At 42.0% G+C, this 23233-nt stretch overlaps 1 protein-coding gene across 1 annotated transcript in view; it reads left to right on the top strand.

Annotated features, from left to right (window-relative positions):
- Positions 1–220: 220 nt before the first annotated feature.
- The window catches only part of IKZF3 (IKAROS family zinc finger 3), an 82365-nt gene continuing 59352 nt past the window's right edge, over positions 221–23233 (top strand). The window contains exons 1-3 of the mRNA XM_038754050.1: positions 221–362; positions 17716–17769; positions 19079–19195. Of these exons, the coding sequence (XP_038609978.1) occupies positions 221–362; positions 17716–17769; positions 19079–19195 (313 nt within the window). The remainder of the gene's footprint in view (positions 363–17715; positions 17770–19078; positions 19196–23233) is intronic.

The raw sequence follows: 23233 nt of genomic DNA, 5'->3' as shown, positions 1-23233 counted from the left end.
CCTGTCCCCCTCCCGAACCCTCCCCTAAGGTGGCTTCAAGGTTTGGCTTGGAGGTTTGGCATTTAAAGAGGGAAAGGAAAGAGTTGATGAATCTTTGCAAGAGCTTTGCAGCTTTGCAACAGCGTCCTTTAAAGCAAGCCGCCAGCCAGCGCCGCTCTAACCTCACACAAGGGCTGGTGGCAAGTTCCTGTCACTTAAATCTTCGCCTGTCGCCACTCGTATGTATCCAGAGGGGAAGTCCCTGGTCCGGGAATCTCCCCGCTGCTGCAGTGTAGAATCCCAGCGATCGTGGAGGAGCACGTGGGCCAGAGGCGGTGGAAGTAGCAGTGGCAGTGACAGCGGCAGCAGCGACAGGATGGAAGGTGAGAGGAGAACTCCATTCCTTAAAAGCCTCTTTGAAAAGCTCCCCTAGCCCAAAGAAGGGAAACGGCCTCTCTGGCAGCTCCATTTGGCTTTTATTTAATTCGCCAAAAGAAAAGATGATCCATTTCTGCAGGAAGGGACTCAATTCTAGTCCTTCCTATTCATGTCTGTCTTCCCCTCTAGACTGGAAGCTCGTTATGGGCAGGGTACGTGTCTGCTGGTTCTGCTGGATTGTCCTTTGCCGAGCACTTCGTACAGTGCTCTGCACATAATAAGTGCTCATTAAGTACCACTGATGGGTTGGCTTTTGCCCCTGGTTTTCCTGCTCCTTGAGAGGGGTCGGAGGATCAGGTGGCAGCCACCCGCCCCTGTTGGATTCAGGGGTCCCCAAAATGGCAGAGACGTGGGGTGAATAAACTGGGCTTGGCTTCGACATTTCGGTTCTTCATCCCTAGCCTCAACCAGCCTTTCACATTTGGACTAAATGGAAGCTGGTTTCTTGCTTGGGGAGAGTAAATGCAGGGAGGGAGAAAATTCGTTTGGTTTGCACAGTTAAAAGTCAATTTAAAGACATTTCCTGGACTCCCAGGGCCCCGATCAGTAAACCAGACTCAGATTAGGGGATAACATCATTTTAGAATACTGGGAAAAAGCATCGTGAAGACTTCTCCTCACTGATGGGAATTTTTCAATACGTGGTTCTGTGAGGCGATAAAAATCTTCTTGATATTCAGAAAACCCTAACACCAATCGACACTTACAGCTTTGAAGCCTCACAGTGTTTTGAAAAAATGGCCAGGGGAAATTTTGGACACTTGTAAATGGCAGATGCAGCTTACATGGAAAGTGTTCACTTCGGGAGTGAAGGAAATAAAAATTAGGGGGAAAAATTATCTAGGCTATAGTACGCATGCAACTGAAGTAAGTTGAGCCCTCATCTTTTCTAGTTCTGAAATATTCAATTAGATAAATTGCTTGAATGTCTTGAGGGTTTTAGTTGATTTCACTTTTTCTTGGTACTCAAAAGAGGCTTTAGAGCTCTTGCGAGAGGGCTTCGTAGATGTCAGAGGTTTGGAATCAGGAGCAACTTGGATTCCAAGAGTACTTTCCAAAATAACTGAAATGTAATTGAACAGTCGTGGGTGATGGTCTGTACAGTAGAAATGATAAAGTTGCACTATTTTCGAGCATTGTTGGTAGTCTTTCAGAACTTTCGAGGCTCTCTCTTCCTAATATTAGTTAAGTGCAGCAAAGTGGTCCTCTGCTGCTCTGGAATGAATTAATACTTCTCACTCAACCATCCTACAGAGCTAGTAAGTCAAAACTTTATAATGCTTGATGGAGTTTCTCACTGGACACATCCTCTTCGTAATTTTTACCTTTTTTTCTTTACCATTTGGGATGTAGGAGTAAAATAGGAGAAAATCTGAAAAGTTTGCCACTTTCCAAGTTTTCAGCATGAAGTTGTTTTTTTTAACAATGAGATGGCTGCAGTGGGTAAAAAACAAACAGGAATGCACTATTAACCTGATAATAAATACATTATATGTGCAAGGTCCACATACCTAAGTCATTTTTAATGTTTTGAAAACAAAAAATGAAATGCTTTTAAAGTGAAAGAATTCGACTAGCAGTTTTTCCTGTGGGTAGCAGCAGTCAAAACTGTATAACTCAGGGAACTCCATTCCAGGTTGTTGATTAATCCATTAAATGGTGTAGCTTCTCCTGGATTGTATGTGGAAAACTAGAAGATCCATAAGAAATGATGATGTTGATGCCTAATTTTAATACTGCCTAGACAGATGATGGATAAAACAAGGCCTGAATTCTTCACTAAATAATAAAATTGAAGATTCCAAGCTTTTAAAAATAATTTTTAGAGATTAAGTGAGGAACAGATAAATGTGTAGTGAGGCCTGAAAAGCTATGCCAAATTTAATTCACATTTTAATTGGTTTAACAGATTTTAATAACTGGGAGGATTTTTTTATGAGATTGGAGATTTAGAGTAATAGGTTACATAGGGATAGAGATATAGAGTTAACTCTGTATTTAAAAAATCTTAATGTAAGAAATATTGCAAATGAAAAACATCTCAGAAAGGAAAATATGTATATGTATCTAGTTCTTAAAATGTGAACTCCTTAAGGGAACCTGTCCTTTCTGTATTCTGGTGAGCAGAGACATGACACAATTCATGTTTTTTACATTTTCATTTAAATTCTCACCCAATATCTGACATCATTTTAAGTCCCACTTCGGTGTTCTAAGAATTGACCTTAATTGCCTCTATTTCTGATGCAAGGCAAATACTGAACAGTCCTGGGAATGTTTGTACTAGATCAATGCACTCCTATGTTTCTGCTTGCTTTTTTGTCAGTGGTAAATTTAACACCTCTCTCCTACATATATGACTTTGCTTATAATTATTACTATTTTTCTGTCAAAGAAGAAGTAGGATGCTGGAACTGCTTGAATTACCTTATTGCTTTGCTTTAAGTCCTGTCAAACGAAACAGGCTATTGAAGTGAACCTTCTGGAGCTTCGCATTGGAATGGTTCATTGATACGATAAGGTGAAAATATTTTCTCACTGCCTTTGAGAGGTGGTCCCAAATATTTTCCTGCCGGGATCTTTTTAACATGTAAAGTTTGTGTGGGTCTCTTCGTTCTTTATATACCACTTGTTTTTATGTACTTAAAGATGTTTCCTTGTCCGCATGTCCCCAGGAAAGAATCTGGAGGTTGAAGGGAAGTGAGGTTAGAGATCTATGGAGGCTTTGCAAGACCTCAGCAGTAGCAAAGACAAAATTGCCGCAATGGGACTCCTTTTTGCAAAAACCTGCCCTGAGATGTTCATCTTGTTTACCATAAAGTTCAGTGCCTCATCTTGTTTTAAATTAGGAGGGGTGTAAGAAGATGCTTGGAACTCACTTCTCAGGTGGTGAGAGGAAAGACATTGTTTAAAAAGCAAAGGAGCGTGATGGCAAAGGAGAAAACACCTATCCAGAAGGCAAAAATAAAAAAAATAAAAACATTGGTCTGAATACCCCAATGTCCCACCATTTTGAAAAAGATTCCAAATTACCTGATATTTCCAGTAAAGATAGGAGCCAAATTGCCATCAGACATTTGTCTAATAATAATCTGGCTTTTGATGATCTATTTGCCTTTTCTGTCCACTTCTGATTAAAATGCAACTAGAATAGAGCCAGAACATCAGAAGAGAAGCAGCGTTGCTCAGTGGAAAGAACACGGGCTTGGGTTCGAATCCCGCCTCCACCACTTGTCAGCTGTGTGACCTTGGACAAGTCACTTAACTTCTCTGGGCCTCAGTTCCCTCATCTGTAAAATGGGGATTAAGACTGTGAGCCCCCCGTGGATCAACCTTGATCACCTTGTATCCCCCCAGCGCTTAGAACAGTGCTTGGCACATAGGAAGCGCTTAACAAATACCACTATTATTATTATTATTAAGTGCCACTGTGTGTAGTAACACTTTGTTATTGATGGGGCACAGGAACAGTGGCAGACCTTCAGCCAAGTGCCCGCTCTCATCTGCACCCCCTCACAGAACTCACTCACAATTTTGGAGATTCACCAAGCTGATTTGCAGTCTGAGTTCTATGGTCTTTGGGTATTGGAATAGTCAGGCGAACATTTCATTCTTTTGTCACCTGGGACCTTTGAGAAAAAAATCAATCAGTCAATCAATATCATTTATTGAACACCTGTTGGGTGCAGAGCACTGTACTAAATGCTTGGGAGAGTGCAGAAGAGTTTGGGAGGGAGCTTACAACCCAATGGGGAAGACAGACACAAAAATGATTTGCAGACAGGAAGAAGCAGGAAAATCGGGTACGTAGAGAGAGTGCTTAAGAAAAAGTTAAGGGAAGGATTGTATTTCCTTTTGCCCCAAATAAGCTTTCATTTGAAAGAAAAATAAACTAGTGAATCTAAAATGGTAGGTAAAAACTTGGGTGTACGAAGTAGTATTGTAAGGTTTTGTGTGTAGATTTCATCCAGTTGACAGACACATAGATTACTCATTGAAACAACATATTTCAGGGAGAAAACAAGTCGACTTTTATGGAGTATTGTTGTTGACCCATTGTAATTATTTGGTGACTAGTAGATCTAGTGGTTATTTGAAATCGATGGGAAGTAGCGTTATGCAGCCAAATTAGTGTATTCTAAAGGATGCTCTTCCTGAAAATGTTCTGAATCTGTTTGATTTCCTATGGGAAAGTGGAATGGTGGGGTGGGATTGTCTTGGAAGGATACTGCTGAAAATACTTGGGCAGAGATGCTCTTCCTGAAAATGTTCTGAATCTGTTTGATTTCCTATGGGAAAGTGGAATGGTGGGGTGGGATTGTCTTGGAAGGATACTGCTGAAAATACATGGGCAGAGAAGTTCCTGGAGATAAAAGGGTGAAAACTAACTTTTAACCAAAATACTGAGATGTTCCCCAGGCAGTCTGAGACCATCTGGTGAATTTGCACAGAAACATTCTAAAAAGCAAAATAAATCTTAGCAATTTGATTTGGTGCCTGTACATTAAATAACTCCATAAATTAAACAAAATGGTGAAGTGATAGTCATCCTGATTTTTCGTGGGCTGAGTACCTCGATTGTAGGCTGTTCAGGTTTCTCGCTTCTCCTCTTTCTCCCTCTTGCTGTTTTCCATTGGGTTATTTTAATTACTCAATAACACCTCCACCAGAGGGTGGAGTGGGGAGCGGAAGGGAGAGGAGGAAATTGAAATAAGTCGATTTTGCTATTTTTAAGTGGCCCTGCTGAAGAGATTTGATAAAAGAGGAAGTTGGCACTATTGACTTGTGAGATATTTGGATTATTATATTCCTATGACTCATCACACCTTGATTAATTGAGGGTTGACTTGGTGCAAAATAGCCTCAAAGAGCTGGAAAGGACTTCAAGAGACTATGTCTGCTTGTCTGCTGTGTGACCTTGGGCAAATCACTTCACTTCTCCGTGCCTCAGTTTCCTCATCTGTAAAATGGGGATCAAGACTGTGATCCCCAAGTGGGACAGGGACTATCCAGCCCAATTTGTTTGTATCCACCCCAGCACTCAGTACAGTGCCTGGCACAAAGAAAGCACGCAGCAAATACCACTCAGCAGAAATATAGTATAGAAGCAGTGTGGCCTAGTGGAAAAAACACAGTCCTGGGATTCAGAGGATCTGGGTTCTAATCCCACTCTTCCTCTTACCTGCTGTGTTACCTTAAGCGAGTCATTTAATTGCTCCATGCCTCAATTACCTCATCTGCAAAATGGGGATTCAAAACCTGCTCTCATGAGCCTCATGTGGGACCTGATTGTCTTGTATCTACCCCAGCACTGAGTACAGTGCTTGACACATAATAAGCGCTTAACAAATATCATAATTATTACAATACCAGTCCTTCCTCCACGTTAGACTGTGATCCCTATTTGGGACAGGGACTATGTCCAACATAATTATCTTGTAACTACCCTAAGACTTAGCACAGCGACTGGCAACAGAGTAAGCATTAGATATGACCGTTAAAATATCGAGTCCAAATACAGTCACCTCATTTTTTAAAAGACATACAGGAACTGCGGAGTGATCAAGTGATTAAGGGGTGGAAAACAGAACCTATGAAGAACGGCGCAAATAATTGGGGTCGTTTAGCTTGGCAAAGAGAAAGCGAAGAGTTCACCTTAATAGCTTACTAAACTGTCTTCACATACTCTAAGGACTTTCACGAAGGTGCAGATCCTTTAGTGCCCATTTCCACAAAGGACTGAATAAAAGGAAATGGCTTTAAAATTCAGGAGAGAAATTAGTTGGATGTGAGAAAAGCGCCTTGACTGCTGAGCTGATAAAGCATCAGATCAGGATTCTGAAGGAAACATCTCCAATTCTCGACTGTGAGCCCACTGTTGGGTAGGGACTGTCTCTATATGTTGCCAACGTGTACTTCCCAAGTGCTTAGTACAGTGCTCTGCACATAGTAAGTGCTCAATAAATACGATTGATTGATTACTGTTGCTCTAAAAAAAACCCCCAAATAATAATCAGTAAACACTCCTCTCTCCTGGATTGTTTTGGAGGCAGGGAGTTGGACTTTATGATAAAAAAATGGCATTTGTTAAGCACTTACTATGTGTCAGGCACTATATACTATGCACTGGGGTAGATACAAGATAATTAGGTTAGATACAACATCCCAGGATTATCCTGGTGTTTTTTTAGTAAAAAAAGTACATTGCTACTCCTGCTGACTGAGTTTGATTTTGAGCAGGGAAGGGTTACCAACTCTGTTATATTGTACTTTCCCAAGAGCTTATTACAGTACTCTGCACACGATAAGTGCTCAATAAATACGATTGTTGGATTGATTGCATGTGTGATCCATTCTACTTGTGCCTAGCCCATTTTTCCCCCATCCTTTAGCCATGTTACTTGTTTGAAGTGTCCCATCCTAAATGTCCCACCCTCATCCCTAATAAATACCATCCTAGCTTTTTAGAACACTTTTCCAATTCATCAGAGAAAAAAATTGAACGCAAATCCCCCAAATATTAACAAACCCTTCCTTGGTTAGTGTCATCATTAATAATACGCTTCTCTTGCCTTTTTAATTTAGTGCTCTTTTGAAAATTCAGCTACAACTTTTATCACCAAATGCAGTACCATTTTGCAAAGTAGAAGACTTATAAGGCAAAGTGTTCATAGTGTTTTTGAGGGAATGTTTCCCTTGGTTTCGAAGAATTAAGTGGTCTATTACTGTGGATTCTAGATGAGTCCCAAGGGAGACCTTCGTGACCAGATACTTTAGAACAAATGGGATTATTATCATCTACGGTATTATACTATGTGCTCTGCATGTAGTAAGCACTCAATAACTCAAGACCTCAAAGAGCTCAGTGCAACAAATTTGGCAAACACGTTTCCTCCCCACAACAAACTTACAGTCTAGAGGATAGCTTACAGTCCAGAGGACTTCAGTTTACAGTCTAGAGGACCGTCTTAGGCATCAACCCACTATTTCCTCATTTCCTCTTCTTCTACTCCCTTCTGCATCACCCTTGCACTTAGATTTGCTCCCTTTATTCACCCTTCCTTCAGACCCACAGCACTTAAGTACATATCCGTAATTTCTTTGTTTATATTAATACCTGTCTTCCCCTCTAGACGGTGAGCTCACTGTGGGCATGGAATGAGTCTACTAATTTTGTTATATTGTACTCTCCCAAAGGCTTAGTACAGTGCAGTGCACACAGTAAGCGCTCAATAAATACGATTGATTGACCAATCGATTGATATTTGACCTGTTGGAACCAGTAACTTGTACGTCTATGGTGGGATGTTTCACCCGATGCAACTTGAGTGAATACATCTGCCAACTACAGACGTAGTTCAGTACAGAAGAGAACAGTACAGTAGAGAAGCAGCGTGGCTCAGTGGAAAGAGCATGGGCTTTGGAGTCAGAGGTCATGGGTTCAAATCCCGGCTCTGACACTTGTCAGCTGTGTGACTTTGGACAAGTCACTTCACTTCTCTGGGCCTCAGTTACCTCATCTGTAAAATGGGGATTAAGACTGTGAGCCCCCCGTGGGACAACCTGATCACCTTGTAACCTCCCCAGTGCTTAGAACAGTGCTTTGCACATAGTAAGCTCTTAATAAATGCCATTATTATTATTACAGAATACTGCACACAGAAAGCACTCACCAAATATTAATATTCATGATAAATATAATAATAATTGCGGTATTTGTTAAGCACTTACTATATGCCAAGCACTGTTCTAAGCCCTGGGGTAGATACAAGGTAATCGGGTTGGCCACAGTGGAGAACACAGTCTCAATCCTCATTTCACAGATGAGGTAACTGAGGCAAAGAGAAGCTAAGTGACTTCCCCAAGGTCACACAGCAGACATATGGTGGAGCCAGGCTTAGAACCCACATCCCCCGACTCCGAAGCCCATTCTCTTTCCACTAAACCCCTGTTACTAACCTGTTCATTTTTTCTTCTGTTTGGTTCTATAGTATGAGGAGCATAACTTGGGTTCTATTTTGCGCAACAGCAGAGGTCTTAAACAGAAATTTGTTCATCATAAATTATAAAATCTAGCTTCTGTCAATATCTGCCACCTTCTCTTCAGTTAAGAAACCTCGCTCGCTTCCCCCCCCAAACTGTCATTTAGTATCTATTCATTTCATTCAATCATATTTATTGAGCGCTTATTGTGTGCTTACTGTGTGCAGAGCACTGTACTAAGCGCTTGGGAAGTACAAGTTGGCAACATATAGAGACAGTCCCTACCCAACAAGGGGCTCACAGTCTAGATGGGGAAGACAGACAACAAAACAAAACATGTAGACAGGTGTCAAGTCGTCAGAACAAATAGAATTAAAGCTAAATGCACATCATTAACAAAATAATAGAATAGTAAATATGTTCAGAGTAGCTTTTGTTGTAAGGAAAAAGGCAGATGTTTCTCACTGGGTCCTCTCAAGGTTTATTCAGTTTTATGGGGATGATGGAAATCAGATATGACTCCTATGACCTATTTTCAGTTAACATCGTTGCTGTGCTCCAGAGTTGCATTTAGTAGGAGTGGTGGTATTTTCTGAGCACTCACTGGGTGAAATGCGCTGGTTTAAGGACTTGGGAAAGTTTGAGGCAAAGAGGAGCTGCCCCTGCCGCCGCCGAGAAGCTCCCGATCTATTAGGGTGTAGGGAGGAGTGGGGAATGGGGAGGGTGAGAGACAGTCATAAACATATCTACCTCAGGAGTAATCGAAATAAATAATTGAAGCAGCATAGCTAAGTGAATGGAGCATGGATCTGGGAACCAAAAGAACCTGGGTTGTAATCCTGGCTTGCCACCTATCTGCTGTGTGACCTTGGGCAAGTCACCCAACTTCTCTGTGTCTCAGTTACCGCATGTGTTAAAATAGGGATTAAGATTGTGAGCCCTATGTGGGTCAGGGATTGTGCCCAACCTGATTAGCCTGTATCCCCCGCTTCTAGACTTCGAGCCCGTTTTTGGGTAGGGACCGTCTCTATATGTTGCCTTTTTGTACTTTCCGAGCGCTTAGTACAGTGCTCTGCACACAGTAAGCACTCAATAAATACAATTGATTGAATGAATGAATGAATGAATGAATGAATCTACCCTAGCACTCTGTACAGTGCCTGGCACATAGTAAGTGCTTAACAAATTAAAAAAAAGAATGTACCATTTAATTAATGTTTATATTCGAGTGCTGAGGATTGCTGTAAATAAATACATTCATGCTAGATATGGTTGATGGGTTTGTATAGCTCGGAGTGCCGAGGGAAGACTTATTGGAGGAGGTGGGATTTTAGGAGGGTTTTGAATATATACCAGATTATGATTATGGTATTTGTTAAGCACTAATTATATGTGTCAAGCACTGTCCTAAGTGCTGGGGTAGATACAAATTATTCAGGTTTGACTCAGTCCCTGTCTCACATGGCGCTCACAGTCTAAATAGAAGGGAGAATAGGTATTGAATCCCCATTTTACAGTTGAGGCAACTGAGACACAGAGAGTTTAAATGACTTGCCCAAAGTCATACAGCAAGCAATTGGCAGAACCAGGATTAGAACACAGGTCCTCTGATTTCCAGGTCTCTGTTCTTTCCATTAGGGCACACTGCTAGGTAATGAATGCCTTGTGTTAGGAATTACCCAGCTAGGGCTTCAAACCAATATAAACTCTTTTCTCTTTTTGAGTTTGTTGAGGTTTGCTGAGTACATATTACCGAAAAAATTATTTGGTGTGACACTAAGTACTGGAAATCAGAGGTTTCAGAAAGATGAATTTGACAAGAAAAAAAAAAACCAAGTTATGTGTACTCCCTCCAACAGAATTGGAAAGATCCAGGTTTCCATTCTGAAGTGTTATTATAACATTTCACTTCTGAGTCAAATAGAACTTGGATTCATTGATGACCCTGGAGGCTGTTTATTGATGGTTTAAAATGTGGCTTCTCCAGACATTGGAATAATTTATCAAAACCAGCGCCAGTGGAAAGAAGCTTCCCAAGCTGTGTGATATTTCATTTTTATTTGGGATATCTGATAAATTTATACTATGTTGCAACATGCCGTGGTATTCAAAGGTCACACAGATGTCAAAAGCAAGTCAAGAAAGTGGAGCGAATATAGGGACGAAGTAGATTAGCTATTTGAAGTCTCTGTTTGTTGAAAAAATAGGGACAGGCCTTGAAATGTCAACCTGCAGGCAGATCTGGTTGGGGAATTAGCTATCACTGAGAATATCTTCCATATTTAGGTGGCACGCTTAGATCAATCTCACCGCAGTGAGTGTGTGTTCTCTGAGGAAATGGAGCCTGCCCTTTTGTGATCGGGGAGATGATCTGGAGAGGAGCTTCATAATAACTAAAAAAGAAACCCTTTGAGCAATAGAACAGATTTCCAAAGTAAGTATGCCACCTCCTTCACAGCTGTGTGATTGGGATTTCAGCCAACTGGAGGAAACTGTTGAATTGGTTTTGGATTTTTAAAAAATTGTTAAATTGTTAATTTGTTTGAAAAGCTCATTTGTGTTAGTGCCAAACCCTACCCAGTCCTTGCTAGGGAATATCGCTTCCTTGCTTTAGGAATGTCACTGAAACTTTCTAGCTCTTGAAACATCTTGAAGTGCTCTCTCCCACTTTAAAGACTTATTGAAGGCACATCTCCTCCAAGAAGCCTTCCCTGACTAAGCCCTCCTCTCCTCCCACTGCCTTCTGTGCTGCTCTTACTTTCTCCTTCATTCTTCCTCCCTCCCATCCCCACAGCACATATGTATATCTGTAATATATTATTTATTTATTTATCTATTTACTTATTTACATTAATGTCTGTCTCCTGCTCTAGACTGTGAGCTCATTGTGGCAGGAATGTGTCTGTTTGTGGTTATATTGTATTCTCCTAAGCGCTTAGTACAGAGCTCTGCACACAGTAAGGGCTCAATAAATACAATTGAATGAATGAATGAATGAAAGAATGAACATCTTAGTAGAATGCTTGAATGGATATGCAAATAGAGTAAGGAATTGCAGTAAGGTTTTAGAAGACTGCCAGGAACATTTTAGCTAGTCTGCTATTGGAATTCATCATTCCATCTGGCACAGGAGTTAACATGGAGTCAATCAACCAATGAACGGTATTTATTGAGCGCTTTCTGTGTGCCCAACACTGTACTAAGTGCCTAGGAGAGTACAGAGCAACAGAGTTGATGAACATGTTCCCTTCCCTCAACAAATTTACAGTCTAGAGGGGGAGACATATGTATAGTATGTAATTTATAGATAGGTACAAAAATGCTGTGGGGTTAAGGGTGGGGTAAATATCAAATGCCCAAAGGACACAGATCCAAAAGCAAAGATGATGCAGAAGGGAGAAGGGAGTTTCCGGGGGGGGGCTGCCTCTTGGAGGAGATGAGACCTTAATAAGGCTTTTAAGGTGGGGAAAATGGTGGTCTGGTGTAAATGGTTCTGGGTCAGAGGGAGGACGTGGGAAAGGTGTCGGCAGTGAGAAAGACGTGATTGGGGAACAATGAGCAAACTGTGAACCCCCTATTCCTTCTCTTCACCTCTCATTACCTTCCCTTTCCCCTCTCCTCTTCTCCTGTTCCTCCATTTGGCAGCAGCGAGGACTCCATACATAACAATTTAAATTTCCAAGAATCTGATCATTGTGGTGTACTGATGAGATTGAAAGGAATATAGAAATCCTGCCATAATCCTGCTATTAATATGGGGACTTGGAGAAGGCACCATCCTTCTCTGGTGTGAAATTTCCCTATCTGTGAAAAGGGGGAGAGGAAGGGAGAAGAGAAGGAATAATTCTGTCCAGTGTGTCCAGCTGTCTATCTATCCATGAGATTTAATCTAATCATCTGCCTGAAATGCTTTGAACCCCTTGAAAGAAAGGGGCTCAATGAATGATGTACTTAGGCTGATTTTCCAAGGAATTTAAAAGAATATTGACTTGACTGGGCTTTGGAGTCAGAGGTCAGGGGTTCAAATCCTGGCTCCGCCAATTGTCAGCTGTGTGACTTCGGTCAAGTCACTTAACTTCTCTGGGCCTCAGTTCCCTCATCTGTAAAATGGGGATTAAGACTGTGAGCCCCACGTGGGACCACCTGATCACCTTGTATCCCCCCAGTGCTTAGAACAGTGCTTTGCACATAGTAAGTGCTTAACAAATGCCATCATTATTATTGTAAATTCTGGAGTTTGCTTACTATTTCAGTTGACTCAGCTTGTGCTGAAGACGTTTTTTTTTAAGTCTTTGGAAGCTCTTATTATGTGACAGACACTGTACTAAGCCCCTGGGGCAGGCACAAGATAATCAATTCGGACACAGTCCTTGCCCCACATGGGGCTCACAGCCTTAATCATCAGTTTACAGAGGAGGTAACTGAGTCACAGAGAAGTTAAGTGACTTGCCCGAGGTCACAAAGCAGACAAGCGGTGGCGTTGGAATTAGAACCCAGATTCTCTGACCCTCAGGCCCATCCTCTATCCGGTAGGTCATTCTGTTTCTTGGATGTGATCCAGATGTTGGGGTAGTAACGAGAGCTGGTTACAGACTTCTCTCTAGGAGTGGTTAACACTTCACCACCAAGACATATATACTTCATGGTATTCTGCAACCAATAGGAATGCCTCTCTTTATTCTTGCCTTGTTTTGACTCCAGTGCCTTTATTTCTCAAGACCCCTTTAAAAACACACACACACACAACAAGAACCAAAGACGCAGGAAGAAGGAAGAAGATAACTTTTGTCAATATGAAGCAGAACGACAATCAACAAATGCATCTTAATAATAGTAACTGTGGTATCTCTTAAGCATTAACCTTGTTCCAGGCACTTTACTAAGTACTGGGGTGAATACAAGCTAATCGGGTTGGACACAGTCCCTGTCTCACCTGGGGCTCACAGTCTTAATCCCCATTTTACAGATGGCGTAACTGATGCACAGAGAAGTGAAGTGACTTGTCTAAGGCCACACAGCAGACAAGTGGCAGAGCTGGAATTAGAACCCATGACCTTCCGACTCCCAGGCTTGCGCTCTATCTACTATGCCATGCTGCTTCCCCTCTTGAGCTGACAATGACCTCTCTACCACTTAGGCATCTTCCAGGGCAGATCTCCATTTTTTATCTCCCTCTCCCTCATGCCTGCACTCCCCACTGTCAAACTAAGAGCAGAATTTTGCGCTCTTGGCATCCTCCATTAAACAATCATGTTGAGGACTCAGAAACTGCAGACTGGATTGTACCCACCTGATAGCAAAACGAATGGAGATGTCTGCCTTTTTTATGTTAAGGAAATTTGGGAGAAAAGGCTAAGCAACAATAACATTCACTACCAAACTCTAGAAGGAGGAGATCCAGGGAAACGGAGAGTGCAATTAACCAGACACCTGCCATTTCAAAGTTTTCATTTTATTCACAAGCTGTCCCCTTTCATTTTGCAGCACATGAAATGCTAGAGCCTCTGAGAAAAAACCCTGGCTTCTCTCCAAAAAGTCTAGTTGGTAAGACACCCTGCTTGGCATCTTTGTCAATTAGAAGTGGAAGCTGAGAGAACAAAAAAGCAGTCTGAAATTGGCATCCCTCACTGGCACTTGTTGAAACTCCCAGGGTTTACACTGTAGCCAGAGACGGTCATTCTGGTAGAAAACAGATATGAGATTCAGGACACCGGTCTAAGGAGGGATTTTGGAAGCAGCAAATAAAGTAGCATTTCACTTTTGCAGTCCATTAGCACAATCGAGTCTCGGAAGATAAGAAAAATGATGTCTTAGGCTTTATGAGAAAGGCTGTGAGCACAAAAGGGCTCAAAAATATAACAATCCCCAGAAAGTAGCTCCCAAGAGAACATTTTGGGGGCTGGAGGGATACAGAAGGAAGGAAAGAAGAGAAAGAATCCTCAAAATTTAGAGATATGAGATTTTCAGCCAAATATCAATTTTTTAAATGGCATTGGTTGAGCGCTTACTATGTGCCAGGCACTGTACGAAGCACTGGGATAAATGCAAAATAATCAGGTTAGACAGTTTGTATCCCACATGGGACTCACAGTCTTACAAATGACACAGAGAAGTTAAGTGACTTGCCCAAGGTCATACAGCCAAAACGAGTAGCAGAGCTGGGACTAGAACCCAGTTCCTCTGACTCCTAGGCTCATGCTCTTTCCACTAGGCTACACTGCTTCTCATCTAAATAGGCTCTTCCTGAGATAAGGAAATGATATTGGCAGATTACATTTTTTCTCAAGCATATTATTATGTTAGGTTGCTATACAACAGTTGCAGGCAATTGAAAAGTTAATTTATTCAATTTACAGAACTTGTAAAGTATTCTACGTGAAAAGTGTGATATATTGGCATACTAAAAACCACTGACCTTCCCCAGCAATTCTATTTCAAAAGCTTGTCATGTTTTTCAAATAAAGGTTCCTGGCAGTTTGCAGTGCTTTCTCCACCTTGGAAGAAGTGAAAAGCTTTCCGGATCATCACTTTGTTTTTCTTCTTTTCTTGTTCCTCATCCATAGGACTAGAGTACTCATTTTAAATTGCTTTCCAATGGAAAGCTAGTCACATCAGCTGGGAGATTTAGATGTTGGAGATTCCGATGAGATCAACATCTCTTAAAACTGCTGTTTGAGATTTGAGATATTATGAATTGTGTCACCTCAAGAACTTAGTCAACTTTAACCCAGTCCGATTCCAAAGTTTTTTTTTCCTCTATTCAGGCCAGATGACAAGTGGTTTCAGCTCAGAATACGCAACCGCTACTACAGACGAGGAAACTTTCGTCTTAAATTAACCGGACAGCTGAACTTCATCTCCATTCTAGCTAGACTTACCAGACATAAAAAGGCTTACAGCATCATAGGCAACAACAAATAGGGACATGCCATGGAAATTATTTCCGAAGTTGCTGGTTTCAGAGATCTTTAAGTAGTTTGCTTTTTGGGGTGGGAGAGGATTCCAGCCTCTTCAGATTGTCTTCATGTGCTCTTGAAAGTTTATAAATCCATGAAATAAGACAAAACAAATTTCCTTTTTCCCCATGTGCCCTAAGTAAAATAGTAAACACAGCTCTATTGACGATGCACATGTTGAATGTTTTTACTTTTGGAAGATTTTTGGTCTTTTTTTTAATAAATGTGCAACACAAAGGTGGATGTCAATAAGAGGAGAAGCAGTGTGGCTTAGTGGAAAGAGCACGGGCTTGGAAGTCAGAGGACACGGGTTCTAATACCTGCTCTGCCACTTGTCTGCTATGTGACCTTGGGCAAACTACTTAACTTCTCTGTGCCTCAGTTACTTCATCTATAAAATGGGGGTTAAGACTGTGAGCCCCACGTGGGACAACCTGATTACCTTGTATCTACCCCGATGCTTAGAACAGTGCTTGGAACATAGTAAGTGCTTAGCAAATACATAATTGTTATTGCTATTGTTTGCTTGTATCTACCCCAGTTCTTAGAACAGTCCTTGGCACATAGTAAGTGCATACCAAGTACCATAGTTATTATTGTTATTACACTAACAGAGCATTTAGATGGCTTTGAGAGCTTGATCTTATGCTTCCATATCTGCAGATCAAAAAACACTGTGGTATTTATTTAATACTAACTGTACAAAGAGCAGAACCCTATAGTGGTGCTGGAACTAACGAAACAATATTACCAACTGACGCTTTCTCAGATGCCCCTTTGAGCAGGGTTCCTGATCGTTTTCTACTCAGGCCCCTTTCGGCACGGTTAGTCCTCACACCTCCCCTTGAATGTTTTGATACCTTCGGATCAGCAGTCTGGAGTGTGAATTTCTGGATTGGGGTGGGAATGTAAATCCAGGAGAATCTCTGAATCTCTGTTCTAGGAGATCCTGACCATCATGGCATGGATGGGCCATCATGGCATGGATGGGCCATGAGAAGTGACCTAGTGGAAAGATCACAGGCCTCAGAGTCAGAGGACCTGGGTACTAATCCCAGTTCCGTTCCTTGTCTGCTTTGTGACCGTGGGCAAGTCGTCACTTGTCAAAGCCTCAGTTGCCTCATCTGTAAAATGAGGACTCAATAACTGTTCTGCCTCCTACTTGGACTGTGAGCCCCATGTAGGACAGGGTCTTTGCTCTGCCTGATTGATTTATGATGGTGATGGCACTTGTTAAGCGCTTACTAATGGAAAAGCACTGTTCTAAGCGCTGGGTAGGATACGAGGTGAACAGATTGTCCCACGTGGGGCTCATTCATCCCCATTTTCCAGATGAGGGGACTGAGGCACAGAGAAGTTAAGTGATTTGCCTTGTCACACAGCTGACAATTGGCAGAGCTGGGATTTGAACCCACGTCCTCTGACTCTCAAGCCCGTGCTCTTTCCATTGAGCCATGCTACTTCTCTCAGTTCTCCCTCAGTGCTTAGAACAGTGCTTGACATCAAGTGCCAGAAATAAATAAGTAAAGGGAAGGGGGGAGTCTTGTGGGCCAAGGGCAAATTTTTAGAAGTCCCAGAAGCATAAATTCACACCTTGCACCTGAGGATATTCTTCCTGGTCCAAGTGGAAGCATTTTTAAAGTATAATATCCAGAAGGACTAGACTAGCCATAATCTGTGGTCTACTGGAAGGAACACAGGCCTGGGAATCAGAGGAACTGGGTTCTAATCCTGGCTCTACCACTTAATAATAATAGCAACAATAATAATAATGGTATTTGTTAAGTGCTTTCTGTATGCCAGACACTGTTCTAAGCACTGGGGTGGTTACAAGCAAATCAGGTTGGACACTGTCCCTGTCCCACATGGAGAACACAATCTCAATCCCCATTTTACACATGAGGTAACTGAGGCACAGAGAAGTGAATTGATTTGCCCCAGATCACACAGCAGACAGGTGGCAGAGCTGGGACTAGAACCCATGACGTCTGATTCCCAGGCCTGTGCTTTAGCCACTAAGCCATTCTGCTTCTGTGTGACTTGCCTGCTGTGTGAACTTGGGCAAATCACTTCACTTCTCTGTGCCTCAGTTATCTCATTTGTAAAATGGGGATTAAGATTGTGAGTCCCTTGTGGAACAGGGATTGGGTCTAACCTGATTAGCTTGCATCTTCCCCAGCACTTGGTACAGTGCTTCACACACAGTAAGCTCTTAATAAATACCAAAAAAAAAAAAATAAAGGAAAGAGATATATGACTGTCATTTCCAGCATCTTTTCTTTCTCCTTATTAGATTTGGGATTCCCAAACCCTTTAGGAGGACCTTTGGGCTAATGTTTACAATTTGCAATCTTTTCAGATACACAGTCAAGCATGGAGCTGAGGAATTTACAGGAGTCGAGTGGTTCCACAGGTACAACGGTTTTCTCTCTCTAAAAAGGCCACTTGGAGACAGCAAGTCTGAAAGGATGGAACATAATCCTTCTGGGAATCTAGCACCTTGTTGCTACGGTGTAATGAAAATGCTGTAGGAATTCATAGACAGATAGGTGGAAAATGTCCCCAAATCATTTTCTCTTAACTATCAATATCCCTACCCTATCAAACTAGGTTTTCATTTTCCTTAATACGATGGTTGGTTCTTGGAAATGTAGACAGGAAAGCATTTGGGAAAACCCCTGTATTTTGAAAAATGTCACTAGCTCTTCAACATCCTCATAAGGCCCTCATCCCAGAACAGTAAACTGTCTGGGAGCCATTTAGATCAATCGATCAGTCAACAGAATTAATTGAGCACTTACTATGTGGAGACTACTGTGCTGAGCATTTGAGAGAATACAATACAAATGACAGATGCATTGAATTTACGCTGGTTGCCCAGTATTTGTCTTCCTCAGAGTTTGATCTGTAAAAAGAGCAAACTTCAGTGATTAAACCAATCTTCTAAAAGTGAATAGACTAGGTAGCATAATATTGGACGATAAATTGTGCCATATTGCTCTCAGACAAAGAAATATCTCAGCTATAAGTTCTGGTGGACTGGAGGACTATTCGCTGTCAACACTCTCATTAATAAAAGCATATTTTTTTCACTGTGTAAGCCTTTGATAGAATCCATTTCCTGAGATGGTTTGTGCCTTCACCAAAGAAACCCACTCCATTTGAATGACAGCTCATCTTACCTTACATAACACATGCCACCACGTAAACACTTTTTAAATGTTACATGCCTATTTTATCCTGTTTTAAAACGTATCTCATAATAATTGACTAGAGACCCCCAGACTAACATGGGCTTGAAGGTGCAGTCTATATCGAATAATCTCAAACTCTGGAAAGAGACTGTGTCCCATGTGATGAACTTGTATTTATCCCAGTGCTAAGTACAGTGCTTGGCACAGAATAAGTGCTTAACAAGTACCATAATTATTATCATTTTAGAGCACTTGGATTCTTTCAATCTCATTATCGTCCTTATCTAACCTGTGTCTCAGGATGCACATAAAGAAATCAAGCAGCGGTATTTATGGAGCACCCTGTAACTACAAAATGCTGTACTATTTGCTTCAGACAGAGCTCATGATCTCGGACTTCAAGAGGCTTTCAAACAATAACTTTCAGGGACTGAATGGAAGCCTCATTAATGTAAATTTTAAGAAACTCCTAAAGTCCTTGGATGAGAGGGCAAGGGATCAAGTTCATTAATATTTTCTTTCATTCAGAAGGTCCGGAAATTTTGACTGACTGCAATTCAGCCAAACTTCAGGAGGTGGAAAATACGGATAGTGGAGAAGAAACTAAAGACCAGACTCCCCCAAATGAAGATGAAGATACAGGAGGTGAGCAGGGGCCTGAATCCTAAAAGCTGATGAGTAGAGATTGATTTGTAGAAACATTTTGTTTTAGGAAGTAAAGTGGCTTAATAAGAGGGAGACTATGCTAAGGAAATACAGGAGAATTATTTTGGATGCAGTTGGAACTCATTTTTTTCCTTTTAGGTTGGTCCTGAATTTTAGGGTTTATTAAAAAATGTGAATAAATTTTGGATATATATCAGGTAAGCGGATATTTTGAACTATGCAAATTTTACAGTTTACCTAGTGGAAAGAGCATGGGACTGTCAGGAGACTTGGGTTCTAATACCAGTTCTGCCGTGATCTTGGGTTTTTCACCTTCCCTCTCTGAACCTGTTTTCTCATCTGTGAAATGGGGATAAGACACCTTCTCTCCCTCTCACCCCCCGACTTAGGTCAGGAGGTCCAATCTGATTGTGTGTGTCTGCCTCTGCACTTAGCACAGTGTTTTGGCAGATGGGAAATTCTTACGTACAGTGATGATGATGATGTTGATGATGATGACGATGTTGATGGTGATGATAATTGTCTACCCACCAATTCAGAAAGACCTGATACCTTAATTAAGTTTCATTGAGGATATTAGAATCTAGTCAATATAAAGAATAGGGGAAGGGGAATCAATCAATCATATTTATTGAACACTTACTGTGTGCAGAGCACTGTAACTAAGTGCTTGGGAAGTCCAAGTTGGCAACATACAGAGACGTTCCCTACCCAACAGTGGGCTCACAGTCTAGAAGAACGGCTTTGCGAATAGACAACTGGGATTTGGGTAATATGGGCATAGGGGAGACAGCATAGTTATTGCTCTGGGGAGTTGGTTATTTGCCCTCATATTTTCTAGCAGTGATTTGGAGAGTCTAAGCTTATCACTGTATTGTTATAGGAGTCAATCCTAGGATTTTTATATCTAGCAAAAATAGCTCCCCTACCCTGACCAGATTCCTGCCCCCCCTCCCCTTTTTAATGGCATTTGTTAAGAGCTTACTCTGTGCCAGACACATAAGTACAGGGGTAGGCACAAGTTAATCAGGTTGGACACCGTCCCTGTCCCACATAAGGCTCACAGCCTTAATCCCCAATTTCTAACTAAGGCCCAGAGAAGTCAAGTGACTTGCCCACGGTGACACAGCAGACAAGTGGCAGAGCCGGGACTAGAACCCAGGGCCTTCTGACTCCTAGGCCTGTGCTCTATTCACTAGGTCATGCTGTTTCTCGTCAACTATTCTGGACAGTGTTCCGGCTCCCACAGAAGTCCCTCCTTCTGCTCTGGCTTTCTCCAGAGCCCAGCTCTATTCCCAAGAGCTTAGCTCTCCTGCTCTTCTTTCTCCCCTCTTTTCTAAAGGCTCTCAGGCCTAGTCATCCTGCCTCCAAAACCCCCTTCTCCTTCTCCCTTCCATTTTCTCTTTCCTCATCTTCGGCTCCTGCTCTTACCCATTCTAGGGCCTTACCCTGTCAGCCATTTTTCCATCTGGGAACCAGTTAGAAGCCAATCAATAGCTCTTGGGGGGTGATGATGTCTATAGAGGTGTGTGTTTGTGTGTGTATGAGTTCAGTGCACATCCAATTCAAGAACACCAGGACTCGAAATGAGGATGTTTTCTTAAAGTACCATTTTCCTAAAATGCATTTAAAGAGACCGTGAGATAGAACTATATGTGGGTGTACAGGCCCCAAACTGAAATCACAGCGTCAACTAACCTTCCAGGTTTGCTGAGCTGTACATTCAGTCCTTATGCCAGCCCTCAGCCACAGATACTGAAAAATGCACAAGATATGGTCATTTGAACTGGGGAGAGGCCACCAGCTTCATGCCAACATCTCAAAGGCAGTAGGACCAAGGGACCCTGCCCTTGGATCTGGGCCAATCGTGACTAGCTCAGAAAGCCGTGACTAGCCCAAGCCACAGGGTTTACCTAGATCATGCCCCACAATTTATGTTTAAACTGGGCACTGGGGGGCAACTTTTGGTTTGAGGGGTTATTAAGGTGTTCATCAGAATTGGCTCTAGGTTTGAAATGTGGCTTATACTTTGTCTGCTTTCTAGTAATTAGAAAAAAAAGATGCAAATACATGAACAAGAAACTCAATTTGCTCATCCAGGAAGCGCAAATTTAAAAAAATATTGGGAAAGGTCTAGTGGTCGCAAGCTAGTCCTGTTTGGGACCTCTCAGGGCGTTGGGCTCCAAGTGCTTTCTGGGCCGCAATATGCCAACCTGTCTTAGTCACTTCCCCTAGCTAGGGGAGACTGACTGTGACCTGCATAGGGCTATGAGAAGGAAGTTCAGCTTCGGGCGATCCTTTTGTTCAGATCAACCACTTGTACTATGTATGCGGTTCCTTCATTTATAAAATTCCCCTTAATTACGAAATAATCGTTGTGGGATTATGTTGTAAGACTGGGGGAACACTTCCCAAAAGCAGACATCAAAAATACAGGATTTTTCTAAGAACTTTGGCAGTCCGCTGTTGTCCAAAGGGGACCCCGCAGGGGTTTCAGAGGAGGCCCTTGGGCCTCCATCCTCCTCTTTCCTTTCTGAGGCTTCGGGACTTCCTTCCTTTCACTGTCGGGTGAGTAGCAGGGGCCAGCCAATGCTGCCGTGGTAGCTAGCTCAGCTGTCCCAGGGCTCCTTCATACTGTTGTGGGTTCTGGTTGTCCTTTTGAAACTTCAGAGTCCCCTCCCTCCCCCCCACTCAGGTGTCCCACCAATTCCTCCCACAAAGAAGAGCCAGCCGTGGATATTCCCTTCTGATGTTCACATTCGTCGCTTGGAGCATTTTGCATTAATGCACCCTCAGTGCAGATGATTTAAACCCTTCCTGGGGCTGTGTTTCTCCCAGCACCCCACTGCATAGTTGGTCCCTTAACGGTGACCAAGAAGAATTTGGGAAAGGAGAAAAGTCAAGAGATGACCACTTTCAGGGAAGCCATAATAATGTCAAACTTGAAATTTGCTTGAGTCTGAACTAGGCATGGGCAGTCATGAGCCACAAAGGATACACAGGCATTATGTAAATCCTGTGTTGCCCCTTCTAACTCTTTTATATTCCCCAGCCATGAGGAAACTATATCTGTGACCTGATAGTCCACATCATCTATCCAGAGGATAATGTAATGGGGCTCAGTCTCTAGAAATGAATTTTCCTGGGTTATGCTAGAATAAGCAGAAATCAAAAAGTAACTCACAGATGATCAGAAATAATATTATTTTAAAAAATCAAAATAATGATTTCTGATCATCTGTGAGTTACTTTTTGAGTTTTTAATGATAACTTATGCTCACCTTATATCATGCTTAGTTTCGAAATCAGATCAGTGGGATCAGTTAATTCTGCCATTTTTGAAGTAGCAAGAATTTGTTCAGGCTTACCCATTCAGTCAATCAGTCAATCAGTGGTATTTATTGAGCACTTACTATGTGCAGAGCACTGTACTAATCGCTCGGTACTGTACTGAGTACTGGGCCATGTGGCCTTTGGAAAATAGAGTAACCAGAATTTCTTGTCTCTTGACAGGTATCACTAATCAATCGATCAGTAGTATTTATTGAGTGCTTACTATGTGCAGAGCACTGGACCAAATGTCTGGAAGAGTACAGTCTAGCAGAATTGGTAGACATGGGCCCCACCCACAAGGACCTTGCAGAGTATTTATTGAGCACCTTCCAGTTGCAGGGCCCTTTCCTAAGTGCTTATGCATAATAATGATCGGTTGGGTGAAATGATGGATGACAACCAGGGAATCCACACAGTCTACTATCTTTGACCCCAGTTTCCGACTTGTGACAGAAACAGGTCAATGGCCTTTATTGAGCGTTTACTGTGTGCTGAACATTATACTAAGCACTTGGGAAAGTACAGTACAACAGAGTTGGGAGTCACATTTCCTGCCCACAAGGAGGTTACAGTCTAGAGGTCCTCATTCAGAGATGGGAATGTATTGTAACAAACCCGTTTGTTTATGCAATATGGGAAATTGCGACCATGCTACTTTAGAACCAAGGGGGAAACTCGTAGGAC

This window comes from Tachyglossus aculeatus, chromosome 11 (assembly GCF_015852505.1).
Source record: "Tachyglossus aculeatus isolate mTacAcu1 chromosome 11, mTacAcu1.pri, whole genome shotgun sequence".
Lineage (NCBI taxonomy): Eukaryota > Metazoa > Chordata > Mammalia > Monotremata > Tachyglossidae > Tachyglossus > Tachyglossus aculeatus.
This window is presented reverse-complemented; position numbering and strand designations above follow the sequence as displayed.